This window comes from Xiphophorus maculatus, chromosome 3 (genome assembly GCF_002775205.1).
Source record: "Xiphophorus maculatus strain JP 163 A chromosome 3, X_maculatus-5.0-male, whole genome shotgun sequence".
NCBI lineage: Eukaryota > Metazoa > Chordata > Actinopteri > Cyprinodontiformes > Poeciliidae > Xiphophorus > Xiphophorus maculatus.
Window position 1 is genome coordinate 12302470 of NC_036445.1, and position 22952 is coordinate 12325421.

The window sequence follows — 22952 nt, forward strand, 5'->3', positions numbered from 1 at the left end:
GTATGAAAAGCATTTTAACATTTAAAACTTTTAGTTTTAATTATAATTCCTTTTTTACTTTTCAATATTTACTCTTTTTAACTGTTTAAGTTGGACTTTTGTAAACATGGAATCCCTTTTTACTGTGCAAACCTGATAAAATGTGATGAAAGTGAAATCAAAATCACTTCCTTACCCCAGAGTATCAACACGTCCATCAGCCCAGACCCAGCTGCCGCCAGTCTGATTCAGTCCCAGCCAGTATCCGTGATTTTGATCAAAGTAGAAGTCTGTTCGATTACTGATAAATTCCTACGAGTTTAAAAAACACAGAAACAATCGGACGAGACGTTTCTCCGTTTTGTTTTGGTTGGTTTTCTGAAGCGTTGGTGGTTAAGCGAACCTGTTCTTGCAGATTATCGATAACCAGGTCTGGTCCCGGTCCCGGCATGGCAGTCCCGGCATGGCGGTCCGGCATGGCGGTCCTGGCATAACTGCTGATCTTCCTGCCAGGTAAACCAGCCGTCTTCATGAAACAAGTAACACCTGTGCTGGACCAGAGTCCAGCCTCTCCACTCTGCTTGGGAAAACACAAAACAACGTTTACACAGAAACACAACCAAAACCGTTTGCATGTTTTCAAACACAATCCCAGTTACAGTTTTCCCCATTAACTAGTTTATTTATTTCAGCTACGGAAAACAAAAACGTTCTCAATTTCAGTTTTTATTTTGTTAGATTTTGTTATTTTGTTAGTTTTTGTTATTTTATTAGTTTTTGTTTCAGTTAGCTGTACTAACCTCGATCTGAGCTCCATATAAACGTACTCACTGTTTTCACGACAGAAATCTCTGACTGGAAACGGGTCAAAGGTCAGGATGACTCCCAGCGTCCAGTTGAGGTCGTTTCTGTCTCTGAGGAGAATCTCGGCCCGATTCTCCAGGATTTCCATCTTCATCTTCATCTCGCTGAGGTTCACTTCCTGTCTGTACACTTCCTGTCTGTACAGAACGGCGCTCACTATGAATAAACCAACAGAAAACATGTCAGAGACTTTATTTACTCAGCTGGAGCTTCAACGGGTTCAGGCCAAAGTTATTATAGTTAACTAAAACTAAAAATAACTAAAACTAACAAAATTACTAAACCTGAAATGGAGAAACACTTTGTTATCTGAAATGGTAATTAATTAGGAGAAACTAAAACTAACTGGAACTATGCTGTGGGTTTATGAAACTAAAACTAGATATATTTTTCATTTTCATGTTTATGAATCTATTTATTAGCAGTTCACTTCAGCTGTCTGCAAATTACGGCTCTACAATTTAGTTAGTTCACAAAATGACAAAATCAGAAGTTGGAGGAACACACCAGAGTCAGTTATTTTAAATTTTATATTATTTATCATTTACTTCTAAAGGCAAATGGTGGTAATTCCCTTTTACCATCATGACTTATTTTGTACTGATCTATCAAATAAAACCCAAATAAAACACATTAGTGGGAGAGTTTGGCTAAGATGCTAATGATAACACGCTAACAGCTCTACATGCTACTGATAGCCCCCATGCTAATGTCAACCTTACAGCTAAAAGAAGCATTTTAGCTAATTTTTATTTGCTAGCAACAGTTAGCATGCTGAATGCAGTAAGCTAATGTACGACCACATGCTAGCTGAAGCTAGCGTTAGCATTTAGCTAATCTTTAGCATCAGAATGAAGGATTCTAACGACACAAACTTTGGCAGGCCCATTTTAAATTTATTTAGAAATTTTCTAGCTTTTCATGCAATTTTAAAACTCTGAAAGCTGATTTAAAAAGTTCAATATTTTACCTTTGTCACAATATAATTAGAAATCAGCAAGAAATCAGATTTAGTACATTCTGACGTAGATCTTTAGGAACAGATCCACCCTACAAGCTGTTGGCTCAGATGTTTTCCTGTTACGTTTGTTTCCTGTTTTATGTTTTTAATAATCAGTAGAGCTGAGACGCATTTATATGATTATAAAATACATGAAAAAACTGAATCCTTCTCATTGTTTCTCTTAAACCAATACATTTTCTAAATCCTTTCTTGTAGTGGAAATGTTCAACTCTGACCTTCTTCTTCTGCAGCTGATAATAATAATAAAAATAATGTGTGCAAAGTTCAAATTGTTTCCTTCCTAAAAACATTTTTGCTTTGGTCATGTTTTGGTAATGAAAATGAGTTATTTAAAATCATTTTTGGTAAAAAAAAAAAAAAAAAAAAAGACTTTAATACTTTAGGAAATGTTTGTTTGGATTGAAATTATGAAAGTTTTTAATGTTCCCTTTAGAGAACTACTAACTATTCCCTCTGATGTCATCCCTAGAATTTGCTGATTTTGTTGCTTTCAGGCCAGCGTCACCAGAAACAGTTTCTTCCCTCCCAGTTTTTCTCTGATGAACATTTAGTCTAAATTTCTCTTTGGTTTCTTAACTTTGTCTGAAAAGAAGAAGTGAACATCCTGTCTCCACTCAGAGCCTGAAAACACTCAGAATGACGTTGAAACGTTTCTGTGGAGGTTTAACTTCGTCCGACTCTCTGGGAGATTTAACGGTTTTCTGCTGGTTGCAGGTTTTTAATCATGGAAGAAGAACTGAATTATGCAAATGTGACTTTTAAGACTAATGGTGTCTCCACACAGATGGACTCAGGTAAGGTTTTCGTTTTACCGGTTTGCTTATTTTGATCGGTTTTATATTCATTCAACACAGCAGAGACGAAAGTTTAAAATAACAGTTTAAGAGCGAATACTGCTATTTTATCATCTATTGAATTTTACAAATAAACTTCTTAATTAGGATTAACACATACAAATATCTTCTGTTAATTAAAAGGCAGAAATAATTATTTACTGCCAGGCACGTGAAGAGGGGGGCAAAAGGGGGCTTGAGCCCCTGCCCCTTTTATCCTTGATGCCCCTAGTGCTGTTTTTGAGGTTTTTTTATTTTTATTATTTATTTTTAATCTGTATGTCAGAAGGCCTGTTTGAGCCCCTCAGCAATAATATTCAGCTAAATATAATAATGTAGTAAAATAAACTAGTCTGGCTGCCCTCAGGCTGATAATGACTCTCAGAGCCTCCATGTTGTTCAGACTCCATGGTGAGGAGGAGGAGGAGGAGGAGGATCTGTTCCTCTATCTATCTAATTATGGGCAAGAATATTTTCATTAACTGGTTTGTGAATAAAAACGTAGGTCTGATGTTGACGTTAGAAAAACTGTTTCTATTTATATTTTTATAATCGTCCTGCAATAGCAGGACAAAACCCGCCTCACCACTAAACTCAGAAATGCTGCAGAGAAACTTCTGACTTTAACTTCATCATTCTGCTAAAAGCCCGGTTCGCTACAGGCAGTCTGGGTCGGAACCACTGACAGATAGAAAGAATGTCTGTCTTTATATCAGACATCCTGATATAAGATACGGTACCGACTGTCACTGCGATAACGCAGCTCAAAGCCCTGGTACCACCCGGTACCACCTGGTACCACCTGGTACCACCCGGTACCACCTGGTACCACCTGGTCTCTGTTCGCTCTGCTTCACCTTCACGTTTCTACCAGGCGGGTTAAAGCCGCTGCTGATCTGGGCTGGAGGTTCTGGGCTGTAAACAGAAGTTACTGCAGAACCTCAACTGTTAAAGGAAGATTCGGCCCAATTAGAGTCACAAAATAAACATCAGAGAAAATATTGTAGCAATAATCAGAACCGCAGCATAAAGCCAAACATGCCGCAATGAAATTAACCAAAATGTCCCAAAATATCGGGGGACTGACAGGGGCCACCGGGGGATTCCAGGTAGATTCCAGGTAGATTCCAGAGATGCTCATCGCAGCAGCTGTTCCTCCAGGGCCGGCCCAAGGTAATATGGGGCCTTAGACAGAACCGCCCTCCCTCCAGAACCCATCCTACTAAGAGCTTCAGCATCACTAACATGTTTAAATCTAGATCAATTGAAACTGTGTGAGGGAGACCAGGTTTATTGGCAGAGTTTAAAATCAATCACTGATTATTGGTTATTGGCTGTCATGTATTTGTGAACAAACCCAAGTCAAACACAAAGATTACACCATATTGTAGCCATGGTAACACAACAATCAAACTATCAAGATGATTCTTTAAACTTTTACAAAGTAAACGTCCTAATTAAATCCTAAATGTAAATTTTTTCTCAGCTGATGCATTAAACAAAATTTAACAACATTGTTATTCTCTATAAATGATGCTACAGGTTTTGATCTATGGTCTGTTTTACAATTAAACCATTTCTAGGGGCCCCTGAAATCTAAAGGAGCAGTTACATGTTTTACAGTCATCTGAAGTCATCTCGGTGGTTTCCAGGCAGCCAACAATTTCCTCTAATAAGCTAAAGTACCTCTCTTATGGAAGTTGGTCCACATGGGAGGGCGAGCTCACAAAGGTGTAGTGTTTTTATTTTTACAGCAAAATGTCTGGGGCCCCTGAGTGACTGGAGGCCCCTGAGTGTCTGGAGGCCCCTGAATGTCTGGAGGCCCCTGAATGGCCCCTACCAGCAGCTACTGAGTTTTCTTTGCCTTGATATCTCAGTCTTATAATTCTAGATCTAGAGGATTAACATCTAACTATGATATAGTTTTAACCCCTTTGAGTTTCTGATCTATAAATCAGTCTGCAGCCAGGTTGTTCTAGAGGTTAAATAGATATTATTAGGGCTTAATTAGTAAAATGGCAGCAAATTTGCTTATTTCATAACTTCATGACCTTTGACCTTCTCTCCTCTGGTCTGTTTAACAGCTACAGTCTCAGATCAGCTCAGCCCTCCAGGACTGTCAGCAGCAGAAACAGAAACTTTTTACCTGTTGGGGAAAATAGAGACTAGATTTGCTTTGCATTTCCTGCATGATGGCGATGATCCAGTAGGATCCAGTTAGATTCTTGGTTAATATGGGTTGTTGCTTTGTTGTTGTACGGAGTTTTTGTTCAATGTGCCGCTTTTTAAAATTTGAGCCCCTGCCCCTCCATAGGTCTCTGCACGGCCCTGTTTACTGGTCACCTCCCAGTAAAACTCAACTGGTTTTAGTGGGAGCTATAATTGTCTCTCCAGTCTCAGCTCAGTGAACAAACACATCAACTTCAACTGAGTCATTTATTTCCTTCTCATTTCTGCAGAAACATGAACAGCAGAAATACACATTGTTCAAACACAGAACAAGAAAACAAAAATACATTTTCTCCTGATATAATCCTCACAACTACAGAGCAAAATGTTTGCATTTTTCTGCGTAGTAACAGTTAATATAATGAATGAAGTTCATTCATTCATCACTTAATGAACTTCAGGTGAAACATCTGATGCAGGTAATTAATCATGATGATCTCTGATCGATACCAGCGGATTTAAAGGAGCGACTCTCCGCCGCTGTCAAACAAAACGGCATCAGGATCACAGCAGATTAAAGATTTCTGCAAAAAAACTCAGAAAGTTTTAGATTAATCTAAAAGAAATCTACCAAAACAAGAATATTTCTTAAGTAAAAAAGTTGAACATTTAAAAGAAAAAATAAATTAATCTCAGAAATTTCTAGAAAAAACTTGGAAATTTCTGAGTTTGAGAAGGTCAACATTTTGAGATTAATCTCAGAAATTGTTAATTTGTGAAACTGAGAAATTTCCACATTTTTGAAGAACATTTCTGAATTAATGTCACAATAGAATTTTTTAAATTGAATTTTAGAACGTTAGATTTCTGGAGCTCAGAAATTTCTATGTTTTTTAGAAAACTCTTGAGGTTAATCTCAAAATCTCAGTTTTTTGGCAGAAATTTATTCTTTTTTATCTACTTATATCTATCATGGCGGTAATTCGCCGTTGTGCAGAAACCATTTGGTTCCATCGGCTCGTTCTCTTCTGCTTTGGCATTCTTTCTCTAAATCATTTTAGAAATTTGCCTTTTTGCACATTTTGCAGCTCTGACCAAGACTTTTGCAGAAGTGTGGCGCCCCTAAAACCGTTATGTATCCATGGCAACGTAGAAACAAACGGCTCACCATTCATGTGAGGTTTTCCTCCAGAAGAAGACTGAATGAAAAATGGCAGTTCCTCTTTCTGCTCCAACAACTGGAGTTTTTTCTAATCACATCTGGATTCTGCCCACTCACTGCCTTCTTAACTGACATTTTAAGTTACATTGATTTATTAGTTTATTGATTTTTTGTTCATACTTTATCATTCAGAAAGAAAAAGAAATAAAAGTTTTCCTTTAGAATGCATTGATCTGTGACCTTCTTTCCCCCCAAAAATGTTATTTTCTTGTTTAAAATTAGCGGCTTTTACAGTAAACGGGTACAGACATTGGATGGAAGTGACTCAAATGACATTAGGAAGCGATTCTCAATGAAAGGCTGAAATTTAACAGAACTACAGTAAAGCTTTAGCTACAGTCAGAATGTTCTTCCTTTAAAGTTTGAAATGTTATTATCGCCACTTACTGTTCACATTTGTCATTAATTTCTAAAACAAACACAATGTTTAGGTATTTTTAGGTTTTAGAGAACAAAAAATATGTAAATGACAGAAAAAAGCAAAACTTAAAAAAAAAAAAAGCCACACATTTATATACTATTGTTTTGTTTTCTGTTTTTTCTTTTTCTTAGAAAAATCGAGCCTCAAAGAAATAATTTATGATGAGGTGAAGACAGAGAAGACGCAGGACACACATCTGATCATAACAGGTCACCTACGTTCCCATGTGACGTCACACTTACCTGAACTTCATAACTGACAGCCATTTTGGCAGGCGGTTGCTATGACAACAATAAACAAGACAAGTTTAGAGCTAGCTCTCGCCTCTCTGTTCTAAACAATACAAGTACATTACAACTGTTGAGTACTCTACCCACCTCTGTATCATACTAGGATAAAAATCTGTGATATTTACTGTAATACTTACTGCCTGCCTGGCAAAATTAGCTTAGCTGATGTAGCTTTTATCTGCTAGCTAAGACGGGCATGTAGCCTATCACAGGAAGAGTTCCTGCATCAAATGTAAATAATTACTTTTACTTGAGCAACTTTAAATGTACTTTTAGGAGTACTTTTTACTTTTACGTGAGTAATGTTATTATGAAGTAGCTCTACTTGAGAAACAATTCTGGATTTTTTACCCACTGAACAAAAAACAAACATGTTTTAACCAAAAATTCAGCAGAAACAGAAACACACCTCCAGTTTCTGTTAAAGTCTCAAAATTTTAACTGATTTGGGAAAAAAATATTTTGCCTGATTTTGTTATTTTTTGTTACTTATATGAATTTTATGAATTATTGTCATTTTGGTCCTTAAAATACTTAAAACTTCAGAATTTGTTCCAACTGACGATGTAATTTTAAAATTTTAAATGATTGATAATTTGATCAGTTTTTCAGTATTCAAGTAGAGTTTTTACCAAATACTTTTTTACTCTTATGTAATTTCTTGGACAGATACTTTTTACTTTTACTTGAATAAAGATATGTTGAAGTAGTACTACTCGTACTTGAATAAAAGTTTTGGGTTCCACCCACCTGTGTGTACGTCCTTTAGAAATGCGATGAAACATTGATCAGGTCTTCATGTTCACTATTAATGTCAGGTTTATGCACCTAGAACATCAAATTCAGACACAAGGAAAAGACAAGAGTTAAATTATTTTTACTCGTGAGGAGAACGGACAGAGACGTTCTCCAGTTACAATCTCTTCCCGCTCTGAAAATATGTCCTGCCGAGGCCCCTCTTTTTATCGAAACAGGGAATGCCCTACCCACAATGCACGTTGCTTCTCTAAGGAAAATAGGTCATGCAGCTGCAACGTGATGCAGAGTTACACAGCATAACTTCTGGAACACATGTCCATGTACGATTAAGCAAAAACAAGTTATACAGCGTCACAATCTTTCATGTCAAGGCTCAGGAACTTCTTGCCGAGCGATTATCTGCTGAATCCGGCTGCAACCGCTCCTTTACTCAAAACATTCATGTTGACCGCTCTCTTCAGTGAGGCCTCCTTAAATATAATGATTAGTGTTTTTATAGGTTATTATTTTAATTCTATCAATTAACCACATCGTCAATATGTTTCCATTCTCCATTTTATGCAGGTCGATCCGACAGCAGAACCTTTTGTTGATATTCTCTTACATATTGGTCAAGAGTGTTAATATACTTCCTTTTTGTTGTCTCAATCGTTGTTTGCCTTGCCTACCAAAATGGCGCGGATCACTTCCAGTTCAGACTTGTATTATGTATTAAAACAGAAAAATGTTTATTCTTTATTTATCTGTTTTTCATAGAAAATGAAAAGAGAGCTCAGTTTCACCCTCTGCTGTTTTTGGGGATGATCTGCTTCACCCTGCTCCTGGCCATCATCATCCTCAGTGTCTACTGTAAGTCTGCCTGTTTCTGTGGACGACTGAGCGTCTACCTGAGCGGGTAAAACATTTTAAACATTTGACTGCAGTCACATACGAGCAGAGGAGACAGTCGGACGTTTTAGCGGAGCAGAATCTGAAGCTGGAGGAGGTGAGTGCAGATTTACAGAGACGAACAGCAGAGAGAAACCGACTCAACTGGACTCTAGACGTCATCCTGGATTACGACACGTTTCCTGCGGCTGATCGCTGCCCACAGAAACGTTAGAAAATACAGATTTTAATAAACCATTACTGCAAAATGTTTTACATCCTTTAAGTATTTGAAGTTTTTTAATCTGTTTTTTTTGTTTGTTTGTTTTCCAGAGTGTAAGCCTTGCCCGAACGACTGGGCGATGTTTCAGTCAAACTGTTACCTGTTTACAAAAGGTGAGTACAGCTACAACTGGAAAACCTGGGAGCAAAGCCAAGAGTTTTGTGTGAAAGAAAATGCGAAGCTGGCGGTGATCGACAGCCAGGAGGAGCAGGTAAAGATTTTAACAATAAAAATCACATCCAACGTTTTTTAACTATTACATTTTTAGAGTGTGAAAACAAATGGATTTCTATGGGATGTCGCTTGTAAAGTTACACAGTAAAAACTTGATAGCAATGTTTTTGTTTATTTAGCCTGTCACAGAGAAAAACAAAAGTTTTTTCTAAGTCATATTTTCATCCTGTTACTCCTACATCTATAAATGTAAGATTTCCAAACTAAATATTAAACTTACAAGCTAAACTAAATATTTAGTTTTCAAATTAGATATTTAGTGAGGAAGCTAAATGTTTTATTCAAAACAAAATGTTTAAGCGTGAGCTAAATATTTAGCTTTAAATTAAATATCTAGCTCTGAATTAAATATTTATTTTGCTAACTAAATATTTAAGTCTCAATCTAAATATTTAGCTAATATGCAAATTGGTTTGCCGATAAGCGGAAGTGGAATATCAAATTAAAAGCTTGGTTGTGTTGACCTCTACATGAACTCCGCTGCTTGCAGGACTGAATTGTTGCAAGTCACGGTTTTTTTAAGTCATAGAAACCCAGCTTTTATTTTGAAATCCCACTTCCGCTTATCAGCCAGCTAATTTATTGTCCAGTGTAACAGATGGTATCAATGAGTCTCGGAAGTCGTTCAGGTGGGTCTCAACCAGATATTTTATTTTTTTTTATTCTGGGGGAAGAAGGGAAAACAAATGAACAACCTCCTCAACTCCTTCTCCCTGCACTCCAGCTCCACAGCAGCGCAGAACAACGCTCTCCTAACATTTTTTCTCTCTCTCAGACTTAACAAAAGTTAACAAAAAAAGAAATCTTCTCACAAAAATCGTAAACTAAAAACAAGAGGAGAAAAACGCCACCTGGTGGCCACAACAACACAATACAGTGGGACAGAGTTAAATAAACAGAGATAAAAAGTATAAATTAAAAATAAAAACACATACCTGGGGGAAGAAGGGAAAACAAATGAACAACCTCCTCAACTCCTTCTCCCTGCACTCCAGCTCTAAAAATGTGAAAATAAAAACAATGTTCAACCGAGCTGTACTGGACTAGCACCGGTCGTTCGCGCCAAAATAAAAAAAGGAAATTATAATAAAACTGTTTATAAAAAAAAACCTACAATGACGGTCAAAACTGCAAAATAACACACTAACAAACAATAATAAACAACATATGGTAAAGACATCAACATGAACAACATCCATACAGAAAAACAAACATATCTCAGCAGCTAACTTTCCTCTGACTTACCCACAGCAGCGCAGAACAACGCTCTGAGGGAAAAAGGGGGGGCAGAGGAGCTATGAGGGCTGGGATAGACTACGGAAGCCCAGGAAACACAAACGAGGCGGAGAGCAGAAGGGCGACCCCCGCAGGCAAAAACAACAAAATAAATAAAAATAACTGAATAAGATAAAATTCACAAATTCTCAATATAAAATGAATAAGAAATAATAATTTAACAAAGAAACACATTTGTAACTCTGTTACACCAGCTCACTTGGACCTAAATATTTAGCAATGACATAAATATTCAGCAAGCTACCTAAATATTTAGTTTTAAAATTAAGCTAAATATTAATCTAGTTTAATTATATACTTTTTATAAAATATATAACTGATGTATTTACACATTAGATATATAATATTTAGCCCAAAATATTTAGCTATCATGCTAAATAAATAGGTGTGAGCTACATATTTAGTTTAGAAAATATTTAGTTTGAAAATTAAATGTTAAATTAGAAAAAGGCATTTAATTTTGAACTAAATATTCAGCTAGCAAAGCAAATGTTTAATTTGGATCTAAATATTGAGCTAAAAATAAATATTTATCTTGGAGCTTAAAAAAAACATTTTGTTGGAAACTAAATATTTAGCTTCCTACATAAATGTTTAATTTGTGAATTAAATATTTAGTTTGGAACTCTGAAATGTATAAATGGGGGAATAATATGGTGAAAATATGATTTTGCTGCTAATTCTTTTACTGTGTAATATTACAAACAGGTTCGTTTTTTGTTTTGTTTTTAAGATTTTTAATTTATTTTTATTTCAAATGCAGGAATTCATAAACAACAAAACATTAAAATACAACGACAATAAGCACGGCTACTGGATCGGGTTGAAGAAAGACACGGAGGACACGTGGACGTGGGCAGGCGGCAGGAACCTCTCTGTGACGTAAGCACCAGCGCAAACACAAGAAAAACTTCTGCATTTCGTAATTTCCTCTCAACCTTTTGATCTCCAGGAGTCACTGAAAACCCAGAAATACCCTCAGTAGTTTTCACAAGTAGGAGGTGAAAGGTTGCAGTGAAGAAATCACTTACGTCACTCATCTCCTTCTGCTTCACTGTACCGCAAACATCTCAACATACAAACTGCAAAACGGAGCAGTGCTGCCACCAAGTGGTCTCACCGCGCACTGCAAGGCCTCTTTTCAAACATACTTAATTCACATAAAATTAAAAAGTTAAGTCAAATTTATGTGAACAGTTTTACCTCCCAGTGTTTCTGTAAATCAAGCTGAACTATTTTTAATGAGGAACATTTTTAAAGATTGTTGGATTTACATTTATACAGACAAACTTCTTCTTTCTTGTAACCTCTAACCCTTTTCCTAACCCTTCCACCTTTAAGAAAATTGTTGTTTAAAACTTTTTGGAAATGGCTGCACAATTTTAGGATAATTTGGCTCCTCTGTGTTGTTGTTTGTTATTAAGGTAAGAACATTTTCACCAAACTCTAAATCAGAATGGAGAAAATTTATCAACTTCAATCGATTTCAGTTCATTTACACCCAAAATATAAACTGGAACAAATACTACATTAGTGTCTTGATGGTTTTAACTACATTATTAATATTGCTTAGGGCTGAAACAATCAGATTAATAATTAATAATCAATTACTGAAGTAATCCTCAACTAATTTAGTAACTGATTAATGCTTAACTGGAGACTACAGACTTAAAAAACAAACTATTTCTGGAAGAACATCACAGTCAGAGCAGCAATTTAGCCAAAACTGTACAAGATATGAAAGGTGCAAATAAAAAATTCTAGGTTGGTTTTAAGTGACAATGCTCCCGATCATAAAAGCAGATCTATTCAGTCTATTTCTATGCTTTGAGCTGTGAGCGACATCATGCTCTATAATTTATTTTAGAATATATTTATAATTCCTCGTTGCACTTTCTGAATCATTTGAAAGGTTTGTTGCAGTTTATTTTTACGTTTGACCAAGACAGACAACCCATTGTTTTGTTTTGGTTTCTCTGTTTATTTCCACTTATCAAATACATTTTTAATTCTATAAATTTATGTTTGTGTTTTAAAAGTTTTAAGTTAATTCAGCCGTCTTTGTGTATTGGATCGATATCAGCCGATACTGAACCTCAGATATCAATATTGCAAGCAAAAAAGTGGATCGTTGCATCCCTACAACAAAATGTTTGTTTTCTTCTTCACAAAATGAATTTGATAGTTTGATTATTTCCATTTGAATCTATTTCTAGTCATGGATTAAAAGGCTTTAGTGGTTAAATGAAAAATCTGCAGAATGTGCCAATTTATCAGTCAGAAAATCATGAATAGAACAATCAATCACTTGAATTGATTGGTTTCAGTCCAAACACTGTTCATTCAAATGGCATAAAGAGCTGCAGCATTACAGAAGGTTTCTCTTCTGACTAGCTTACTAAAACAAGCCGCTGGTTGAAGTGTTTTAGGTTGGAGCAGAACCGAAGTGACTTTATGTGTTTTCACTCTTCAGCTTCTGGTCGACAGAAAAAGCTGTGAATCGGCTCTCCTGTGGTTTAATTAACCCGCATCTCAACCATTCCTCCAACTGGGCCAAAAGCAGCTGCGACATGAAGAACCGCTGGATCTGTGAGACCAGAGTCCTGATCCGACCCGATTAGGATCCACAAACTGAACCCATATTTATAACTATTTAAAACTTAAACTGTTAAAATCTTTCCGTGTTTCCGGTTTGTGTTCAGTGTCGTTATTATTGTTGTTATTTAAAAGGATCTGATGAAACGCCTCAGACAGGATCTCTGGATTTACTTCTGTTAACCATAAATCCCATTTCTGTGTATAAATATTAAACCAGGCACATGATTTATACCTAGAAGATGAAGCTCCCTTGTTTCCTGCAGACACTGATGATGTATTTTACATTAGCTCTGCATGTTGTCCCATCCTAACAGGATATCTGATGCTAAACTTTGGCTGAGTTTCTGGATTTCATCTTCATTCTGACGAAGATCTTCTGATAAAATATGTTAAGTTTTTGTCTAGCTGTTCATTTTGTTCATGTTCATAAAATAAACAATTACATTTTCTAAAAAGCTTCTGAATTTACCTCATAATTGTTTCATGCAGGGAAGTTCAAATTGTGGCTCAGGGGCCATTTGCGGCCCTCTGGATGATTTTGTTTGGCCCCTTCGCCCATAATTCAAGAATGTAGCAATAATTTCTGATTTTGCAAATAAAATCTTCTTAAAACATTTATGTATTTAGGTGCAAGACAAAGTGTTATTCTTTAATTACATTTTTTTTTTTTTTAAATCCTTAAAAAAAGTTGCAAAAAATATTTACCTGCCAATTAAAACAGCAACTCTGCAAGACCCTGTTCATGTTTTGGATCGATGATGATTTAGATTACTTTTATAGAAAAATTTTATAACTTTGCCTTATGAAAATATTGTCTATTTATTATGTTATCGAAGACATAAATGCAACAAAAGTCTTAAGAAATAAATGTGACCCTAAGAGCGAATCAAACTCTAATGCGGACCAAAAAGCGAACTCTGCTTCGTCTAAAAACTTTTCTTCTGAGGTTTTGTGTCGATTCCTTCAGAAGCTTTTGGTGCAGCGCCCCCACAGGCGAGGCGGAGAACAGGGTTTTAAACTAGTTTGGATCGTTTGACACAGTGTAGTGTGAAAGTGAACCACAGCAGCTGAAAATGTAACAAATGTTGATATTTTGATCCCCAATCAAACCAAATCAAACCGCAGTATCAGCTGTGAAAACAGCCTTAGGGTTTGTCTCCAGCAGCTTTGCAAATGTTGAAATGTGTCGGCTTGTTGTATCACAGCGGCGAGGAAAGGCTTGTTAGAGAAGGAGGAAATGTTTCCCAGAACAGCTTAAGCAATAAAACATCCACAGGGCGGTTATCGTTTCGCATCAGACTCTCGGGTTGCTTTAAAATACGTGAAGAGGAAGAGGAACCGTCTGAGCTGCAGCTGATGAGATTCAAAAGCTGCTCTGATCAGTTTTCAGTTATTTTCTGTGTGAAGGATGGAGGACAACGGGAATGAAGTCTGTTATTCTACAGTCAATATCAAAAATAGCAAACCTCCGACAGGTAAGAGACTCCACGTTTCATGAGGGTTAGGGGGCAACATTGGTACCCAAATGCAAAGCGCTTTGTCACCTCTTTAGAAAGTTAAAACTAGATTTTTATTATATTACATGTAATAAGACTTAATCATGTTTTATCAGTGAAATCTCTTATTGTTATACAAAAGAAATCATTTGGTATTTTGTGCCTTATAATTTTTCTGTCATTGTGCGGATGAAGTGAATCATCTGTTTCTGTGCTTCAGGCACTGAGGAGGATTCAACCGTTTACTCTGAAGTGAAACAAAAGAAAGCTGCTCCTGCTCAAACAAGTAGGTAAAACTATAATCCATCAATCCGTGTTTTTCTCCATCAGCACACAAATCCTGAAGGACAATTACAGGGGCGAGTTTACCGAGCAATGGAGGGAACCAAGTAAACACAGGGAAAACATTACAACTCCCTGCAAAACCACACCCAAGACATGAATGAAGGACTTGTTACTAAATGTGTAACTAGTAACATTAACATGAATATCAATATTAAAAAATGAAAAAGAGGAATAACAAGAAGAGGAAGAAGAAGTTAGGGTGGCCCAGAAATCTAAAACATTTCAACAAACCAGAAGTACGGGGTTTATTCATTTGTAATTGTGTTTGGTTAATGTTTTGTGATTTCTTTATTTTGTAGTTGTTGATGTTAATGTGTTTTTGAATATGTTTTTGTGTTCTTAAATTTGTAGTGTGATTTGTTGATGCAGTTTTGCACTTCAGGGCCTCCATACAAAACACACACTGTCACGTTTGGTTTTAAGATGGACAAAATTAAATTAAAATAGCAGAGTAACACATGTATTTCATAGGAAGATGAAACAAACGGTTAAAGCTATCTATTACCTGTGATCTAACTTTGAGTCAAAAGGTTCAATCAAAGAGGTTCAATCTTATTAGCGAGTTCTTAAGGCAGAAGCTTAAATTTGGCACATTTGCTACTGCAGACAAAAATAAAAGCAGGTGAAAACCACAATAATAACCATGTTAATGTTATTAATGTGTCTTTCATTGTTTCTGTCAGGTCAAGAGAAAAAAGAAACAGCAGCGCTCTGTCGTTCCCGTCTGATGCTGGTGTGTTTGGGGATCCTCTGTGTCCTGCTGGTCGTGAGCATCACCGTCATCGTCTACAGTGAGTTTTACCTCAGCAGAATAAACCTCATTTAGCTTCCTGTATAAAGCATGTTCATGGGTTACTCTTTTAGTTTTTGACTAAAAACTAAACTGTTATTGTGACAGCCTCAAGGTAAATAACAGGTCAGATTGAAATCGAGTCAAAGAACATTTGCAAACAACGTTTCATGGATTACGATTAAAGTTTAAGTTTTAAACTTATGGATAAGTTTAAAACAGATCAATTAAAAAACAAAAATGCAATGTGTAAATATACGTAATATTATGATAAATATGTAATTCAAGTATATGTAGATAAAAAAGTGACAAAGTCATCACAGGGCAACAAGAGCTGTGTTTACATTACATCAATAAAAATTTGCTTAATTTAAACAGAAACTTAGATTAAAACGTTTTGGGGCTTGGATGAGGAGGCTTTTCGGTCGAATATTAATAGATGTATTTTGCAAAACTGCAATGGAAACCGGATGTCAGTAAGTGGTAGGAGGAGGATGGTTTGTTTTTATTTGCTTGCTTGTTTGGACAATGTGCAGCTGGCTCCACCAGAGCTTTAAATTCATAAAAAGTTGGGAATAGAGGAATGAAACGGACATTACACCACTAACCATTGGCGGAAAACGTGTGGAGAGGGTAGCTGATTTCCGTTTCCTGGGGGTCCACATTGAGCAGGGCCTCACATGGAACATGAACACCTTGGAGCTGATAAAAAAGGCCCAGCAAAGACTGAACTTCCTGAGGGTTCTCAGGAGGAACAGCATCAAGGAGAAGCTGCTGGTGTCCTTCTACAAGTGCTCCATAGAGAGCATACTGACCTACTGTATCTGCGTCTGGTATAACAGCAGCACTACGGCTCAAAGGAAAGCTCTCCAAAGGGTTGTGAATACAGCCCAAAAAATCATTAGCTGCCCTCTCCCCTCACTGGAGGACCTGCACAGCGACCGCTGTCTAAGAAAAGCACAACACATCACAAAGGACACTTCTCACCCCGGACCTTCTCTGTTCACACTGCTGCCTTCAGGCAGAAGATACAGAGCAACCAGAACCAGAACCAACCGTCTCACAGACAGTTTCTACCCGACAGCAATAACAAAACTAAATGCAATCAAAAACAACCATTAATCATCATAAATGATGTATGTGAGAATGTGGCTGTTCTTATTTATTAGGTTTTTTTTGGGGGGGGGGTTACCAGTTATTTGTTATTTCTTACATTGTGTGTGAATTGTGAGACAGTTATTTTTTTGTTTTTAAGCATATGCACTGACTGATGGCACTTTTTAAATTTCATTGTTCTTGTGACAATGACAATAATGATTTATCTTATCTTATCTTATCTTATCTTATCTTATCTTATCTTATCTTATCTTATCTTATCTTATCTTATCTTATCTTATCTTATCTTATCTTATCTTATCTTATCTTATCTTATCTTATCTTATCTTATCTTATCTTATCTTATCTTATCTTATCTTATCTTATCTTATCTTATGTTGGGATTCAAACTCTGGTATTTCTTCCTGCAAGGCAACAGCAAAAATTCACAGTTAAATAAAATATTAAGTGTCTTTTCCCACCCTTTTCTTATAAAGCAAGAAATTTTCTTAAAATACATAAAAATATTGTTGCTTTGTCCTTATGTCCTCTAAAGTTCTTGTATTTATGGTTTATGACTGAACTCTGTTCAGTATTGAAAACTGAAGTCCAATTCCTTTCTTGTTTGGCCAATAAAGCCGATTCTTCTTCTGATACTAAAAATACTTTCTGATGTCCTGAGAGAAATGTAATGTCTTGAAGCTTCTCTAATTCAGGCAGATTTAATGACTTTCTGACTAATTTATGTTTTTACAGTGAGCAGGAAGACGACCATGCAGCAGACAGAAATCAATAACCTAATCAAAGAAAATGAGCGCGTGACTGAGGAAAATAAAATGATGCAGAACAAAAACAAGGAGCTGAGCCGAGAGAGAGATGACCTGAACAAGACTCTGGGAATCATCCAGACGTTTGACGACTTTCCTGTAAAAGACTACTGTTCTGACAAAGGTGATTAATGTCCTAAATCAACTTTAAACTCTGGATCATTGTTACTTTAAAAACAAATCTTCATTATAAACAAACCTGACCGTTAGGTAAAATCCCTTAAGCTCTCTTGTCAGTAAAATTCATTCATTAGCAACATGTTTACAGTGAAGCTTTGATTTCAAACATTATTGTTTTTATTTTAAGTGAACCGAGGATAGAGCCCTGTGGTACGCCACTTCTAACTCAATAGGAACTCCATCTAATCACCTTCTAATATTACCAAATTGCAATGTAGCCCTGATGTCTTTGCTTGAGTTATTTTGACCATTAAAACATTAAATAAATATACAGGAATTTCTTTTTATATCCTCATGTTTTTCTAGTTTATATTATTTTACCAAAGTCTCACTTCTTTCTGCTCTTTCCTCTCGTCTAATGGATCCAGGGTGTAAACCGTGCCAGAATAACTGGATTCTCTTCCAGAAAAAATGCTACTTTTTTTTCGAAGGACCAGCTCATTGGAAAACCTGGACAGAAAGTAGAAAGTTCTGTCAGGACAATCATGCAGATTTGGTGGTTATTGATGATCTGGAGGAGCAGGTACAATCTGACACCACCTCTACACTAACATAAGAGTTTAAAACAAATCTGGAAGTTTTTGTGTAAAATTGATGGCTTGAAATAAGAAGGTTTATAAAAATCTAAAATAATCTGCTCACAGGAATTTGTCAGCAATCACACCAAACACTACTATGACGATTTCCACGGATACTGGATGGGATTACATCAAACTAACAATAACTGGACCTGGGTTGATGGACGAAGAGACACTCTTGGGTAAGAACTATTATCTAAAAATATAGTATATATTTAGGTAAAAATGTAAATATATTTTGACAAGCTTGAGCTAAATATACTGACTTCTCCAGGACTTCTTCTAAAACCAAACCTGGATAGAAAGAGGACTGAAGATATTTTGCCAAAAACCTAATTTGTTTTTTGTGTAGAATATTTTTTGATGCAGCTGTAAAAACAAGAACATTTAAATGTGTAAAATCTGATCTTTAATACATTTAATACTTGTGTGGCTTCTGTTGAACTCTGTTTTTATTCATATTGTGATAAAACATTTAGTTGCTGTCAGTTTGATGTCGGTACGCTGCTGAATGAGGTTCATGATTCTGTTTTAAAGGTTCTGGATGAAGAAGGTGTTCGGGACGCCAGGTCCAGCTGCACTTCTGATCCCAGGGGGAAATCTCACAGAGAACTGGGACAAAGCAGAGGACAAGTTTAACAACAAATTCATCTGTGAGAATGAAGCTGTTATTTGGCCCATCTAACTCATCTCTTTTAAACTCCAGAACTTTACATGCACTATAAAAATACACATCCATTTTTTTTTTACGCTCTCTGATGTGAAATCAGAATAAACTTTTCCTCTTTTGTCTGTTACGATGACCAAAATATTTTCTACAACCAGAATAATGAGGGTGATTTTTTTTCAGGCAATCTTCCCTGTAAAGAATCAAAAAATATTCTTTACAGTTTATGTAAACTTCTGGTTTCAACTGTAATTAATTTTGTCATCAATTTTTGGTAAATGTCATAAATAAAAACACAAAGCCATCTTTTAAAGGCTGTTAAAAGAATGTTGAATATTTTTAAACTGTCTCCATTTCCTATATGCTCATATGGACAGACTGTTAACATTTAACACCATTCAGCTTTTGATTAGTTTGAAGTATTATTAATTGGATAATTTTTTCCATTTATTTTCAGATCGTTTTAGTTACTTATTGCTGTTTTATTTGACAGACATCATGCAGCGCCAGTAGCTGGAAACGTTCAGTAAAAGTCCAGACAAATATAAAAATTGAAATATGATTTAGAGCTCATGTATTTATTTATTTTATTTTTGTTTGGTTTTTATAACGCACAAATAAAAAGAGCCTAGTAATGTTTAGTTTTCAGGTAAATATTCTGCTGTCAAGTTGTTCTGAACTGAAAATATATTTAACATAAACTCAAACCATCAGTTGATTCGAAGCATAATTTATATAATTAATTTAAATCAGAGGCTGTGATTAAAGGAGAGTCTGATTTCAGAGAATGTTTTTAATTTAATATGAATGAATGAATGAATGAATGAATGAATGAATGAATGAATGAATGAATGAATGAATGAATGAATGAATGAATGAATGAATGAAACTCTTTCAGTAAATGAAGTTAATTGATTTTATTCAAACTGTTGCAGTTTTAAATGAATCATTTGTGATTGAACTCGTTGTTGCCAAAGCTCAATAAAATCACTTTGTTTGCAGGTTTGGTTTGTTAACTTTGTGTGGTTCTGGTTTGTTAACTTTGTGTGGTTCTGGTTTGTTAACTTTGTGTGGTTCTGGTTTGTTAACTTTGTGTGGTTCTGGTTTGTTAACTTTGTGTGGTTCTGGTTTGTTAACTTTGTGTGGTTTTGGTTTTCCAGCTTTGCTCTCCTCAGATATTTCTGCTTGTTATTTCAGCCACTTGATCATGACTTTCTATACACACTCCCTCTGGTTTTTGTTGCTTTTTATATTTATAACTGTTCAGGCTTGCTGTTGCTTCAGTAATAAATTACTGTTCCAGTTCCAGTTTTGAAAAACAAAACCTTCTTTATCTTCCTAATGTAGCTATGAGCAAACTGCAGCTGGGTTTTCTTGTGCCTTTGGGTCAGTGGTTCTGTAGGTGATTGAGTTCAGGCATGGAGACCTTCAGTCCTCAGTCTGTCCTCACTGTGGGACCTGAAACCTCTGTGGCTGATGCCACCAAGCCTTGCTGCTGGTCTTTTGCAGTCAGTCGATGGTTTTTGACCACCTGCCTCCTTGGGAATGTGGCGGCTTTCTGTTTCAGCCACCAGGGGGCGTAGCCATTGTCCCTGTAACTTTAAAGTTGGGTTTTATTCCTCCAGCTGTAATTCTATGAACATTCAGGGCATTTGCTACCTTTGTGTTTCTCTTAATGGGTTTCTCTGAACCTTCTGGAGGCTTCCTTGGACTAGGCCATTATTGTAGCACCAATGAAACATTGAGGTCAGTAATCAGGGCATTTGAAGTGATCTTCCTCAAACAGGATGGGTGAGGGCCGTCATTGTTACATCAGGGGAGATCAAGATAAAACACCTGGTTTACAAACGCAGGCCCATCTGAAGAAATCTGTTCAGAGGGAGGAATAATTTTAATACTGCGTCATTGAAAGTAGGATTTCATGTTGAATTTGGATAAAATATATTTGTTAGATTAGTTCTACTTAAGTGTTTAACATGTTTTAGATTTGTTTTTTGAAAATGTTTATGAAATTTAAAATCACATACTTGCTATTGTGAAAAGAATGAATTTAAATCTTCAAAATGAAATCTTGCAAGTTCATACAACTCCTTTAATTTAATACGAGTCTGGCTTCTTTTTAAATTTGTCTTTATTCATGTAGCATCAGAACATTTATTTGCTGACAGTTATCAGTTTGATGTCAATGAGCTGCTGTGTGATTTTTATTCTGAGGTTCATGTTTCTGTTTTAAAGGTTCTGGACGAAGGAGGCGCACAGTAAACCAGAACCAAGAGCACTGCTGATCCCATGGAGAGACCACACAGAGAACTGGGAGAGAGAAACAGGAGGTTTTCTCTGCAAATTCATCTGTGAGCACGAAGCTGTTATTTGCTCCGTCTGACTGTTCAGGCAGGAATACGGTTCAAACTGCCTTTAACCTCCTGAAGCCTTTAGATGTTTCTTCAGTATTTCCACATAATGTTCTTTCCTCTATTTTATGAAGTTCACCTGCAGTAAACAGCCCCACAACATAATGCTGCCACCTCCATGTTTCACAGTTGGGATGGTGTTCTCAGGATTGTAAGCTTCCAAAGGGCATGTCTCCTTCTATGTGCATCTGCAAACTTCAATCTGTTTTTTAATGTTTCTTTTGAAGTATTAGCTTCTCCCTGGCAGAGTGTCCAGTTTTAAAAATTGTTGGTGCCAACCTGAACCGGTCTCTGTTTGCTTGCTGTCGTTGAACTTGTTGCTGTGATACTGAGCCACACCAGGTTGGTTCCATAAACACGGATCCACGTAACCAGGCAGCGCCAGCAGTCATTGTAACCAGGCGCCATTTCGAAGAAGACTCTTAATTTATAACGAGACAAAACGTGTCTCCAAATAAGCTGAGTGAAGTTGCCGCGCCCCCAACTTCTTCAAATCTGACAAGACTGGTGTCAAATATTTCTGCTGTGAAAGTTTTTGCTTGTGCCGCTATAATTTTAAGGATATTAATAGAGAAGTTGCCAGAGGTCAACAGAGGTCATCATCAATATCTTAAAAGCAAAAGCAGCACAAATGTTTGCAGAGTTAATTGTTTGATTTTATAAATGTGAGCAGGGAGGTTGACCTCTGGTGACCTCTGGAAACTTTTTTATTAACAAAATGAAAGCAGCACAAAGGAACATTTTGCTGCACCAACATTTGACACATTAATATGTTAGATTTGAAAACGGAGGGAGGAAAAGTTCACTCAGACTTCCAAAAACTGGAATGTAAACTTGATTGATTGATTGATTGATTGATTGATTGATTGATTGATTGATTGATTGATTGATTGATTGATTGATTGATTGATTGATTGATTGATTGATTGATTGATTGATGTGGTGAGTAGAGTTCGGTCGTGGTTTTCTGCATTTACTTGAATAACTTTGTGAAATAACTGCTTTGCTACTCTGTGCTTTTTATTTGAGTAATTTTATGATAAAGTATTGATGCTCTTACTTCAGTAAAATTCCTGGGTTTTCTACCCACTGAGTAACTTCACTGAATGAAAAACAAACATGTTTTAAACATGTTAAAAATTCACCAGACACACACCTGCAGTTTTTACTAGTTTCATAAATTTTGTCTTGGGGAAAAAAATGATTTAGAAAATTTTTCTTTTTCCTGATTTGTTATTTCATAATTATAGTATTTATATACATTATTTTCATCTAGTTCTTTAAAATACCAATATTTCCACATAACTTTGTTCCGTCTGGTGGTGTAATGTTTAAATATGAAATAATTTCGGTTTTCATCAGTTATTCAGGCTTTTTACAAAATACTTTTTTACTCTTACTTGAGTAACTTCATGGACGGTTACTTTTTGCTGTAACTGGAGGATAATTTCTGGTTCCTCTGGTTGGTTTCATCCATCTGACTTCATGATGGCAGCATCATCGCTGTGGTTCTTCACCTGTCGGAGGGTCCGGCGCATTTCAGCCTCACTTCTGTCAGACTAGCTTGCAGTCTTCGGAGTGTGAATGTGTGAATGTAGTGTGAAGCGCTCTGGGCTCTGAAGGCCAAATAAAGAGGCATTTCTTGTTTTACATGTTGTGTCTGCATGGTGTGAAGCAGAAGCAGAAATGTTTCTCATAGCAGAAAAAGAGTTGATAGAGTCCTG

General features: G+C 36.2%; 2 protein-coding genes and 1 long non-coding RNA gene across 4 annotated transcripts; 2 read left to right on the forward strand and 1 right to left on the reverse strand.

Moving 5' to 3' along the window:
- Positions 1 to 491: 491 nt before the first annotated feature.
- On the reverse strand, positions 492 to 7622 carry LOC106700253. The gene is made up of 4 exons (XR_002752516.1): positions 7553 to 7622; positions 6755 to 6793; positions 811 to 999; positions 492 to 556 (listed from the first exon to the last, which is right to left on the reverse strand). It is a non-coding gene; the product is annotated as an uncharacterized LOC106700253 (long non-coding RNA).
- Positions 2463 to 13381, forward strand: LOC111608058 (CD209 antigen-like protein E). 2 transcript variants are annotated; one of them, XM_023330405.1, is made up of 7 exons: positions 2463 to 2661; positions 6644 to 6721; positions 8318 to 8410; positions 8485 to 8658; positions 8762 to 8922; positions 11005 to 11123; positions 12715 to 13381. In XM_023330405.1, the coding sequence occupies exons 1-7, from the start codon at positions 2592 to 2594 to the stop codon at positions 12860 to 12862; spliced, it is 843 nt and encodes a 280-aa protein (XP_023186173.1). In that variant the 5' UTR covers positions 2463 to 2591; the 3' UTR covers positions 12863 to 13381. The 2 variants fall into 2 exon arrangements, with proteins under 2 accessions (XP_023186173.1, XP_023186174.1); XM_023330406.1 differs by lacking the exon at positions 6644 to 6721.
- A 777-nt stretch (positions 13382 to 14158) lies between these two features.
- LOC106700350 (C-type lectin domain family 12 member B-like) lies at positions 14159 to 22028 on the forward strand. The gene is made up of 8 exons (XM_023330340.1): positions 14159 to 14314; positions 14556 to 14621; positions 15364 to 15471; positions 17322 to 17516; positions 17941 to 18095; positions 18217 to 18332; positions 18688 to 18803; positions 21053 to 22028. The coding sequence occupies exons 1-8, from the start codon at positions 14248 to 14250 to the stop codon at positions 21100 to 21102; spliced, it is 873 nt and encodes a 290-aa protein (XP_023186108.1). The 5' UTR covers positions 14159 to 14247; the 3' UTR covers positions 21103 to 22028.
- The last annotated feature ends 924 nt before the right edge of the window (positions 22029 to 22952 follow it).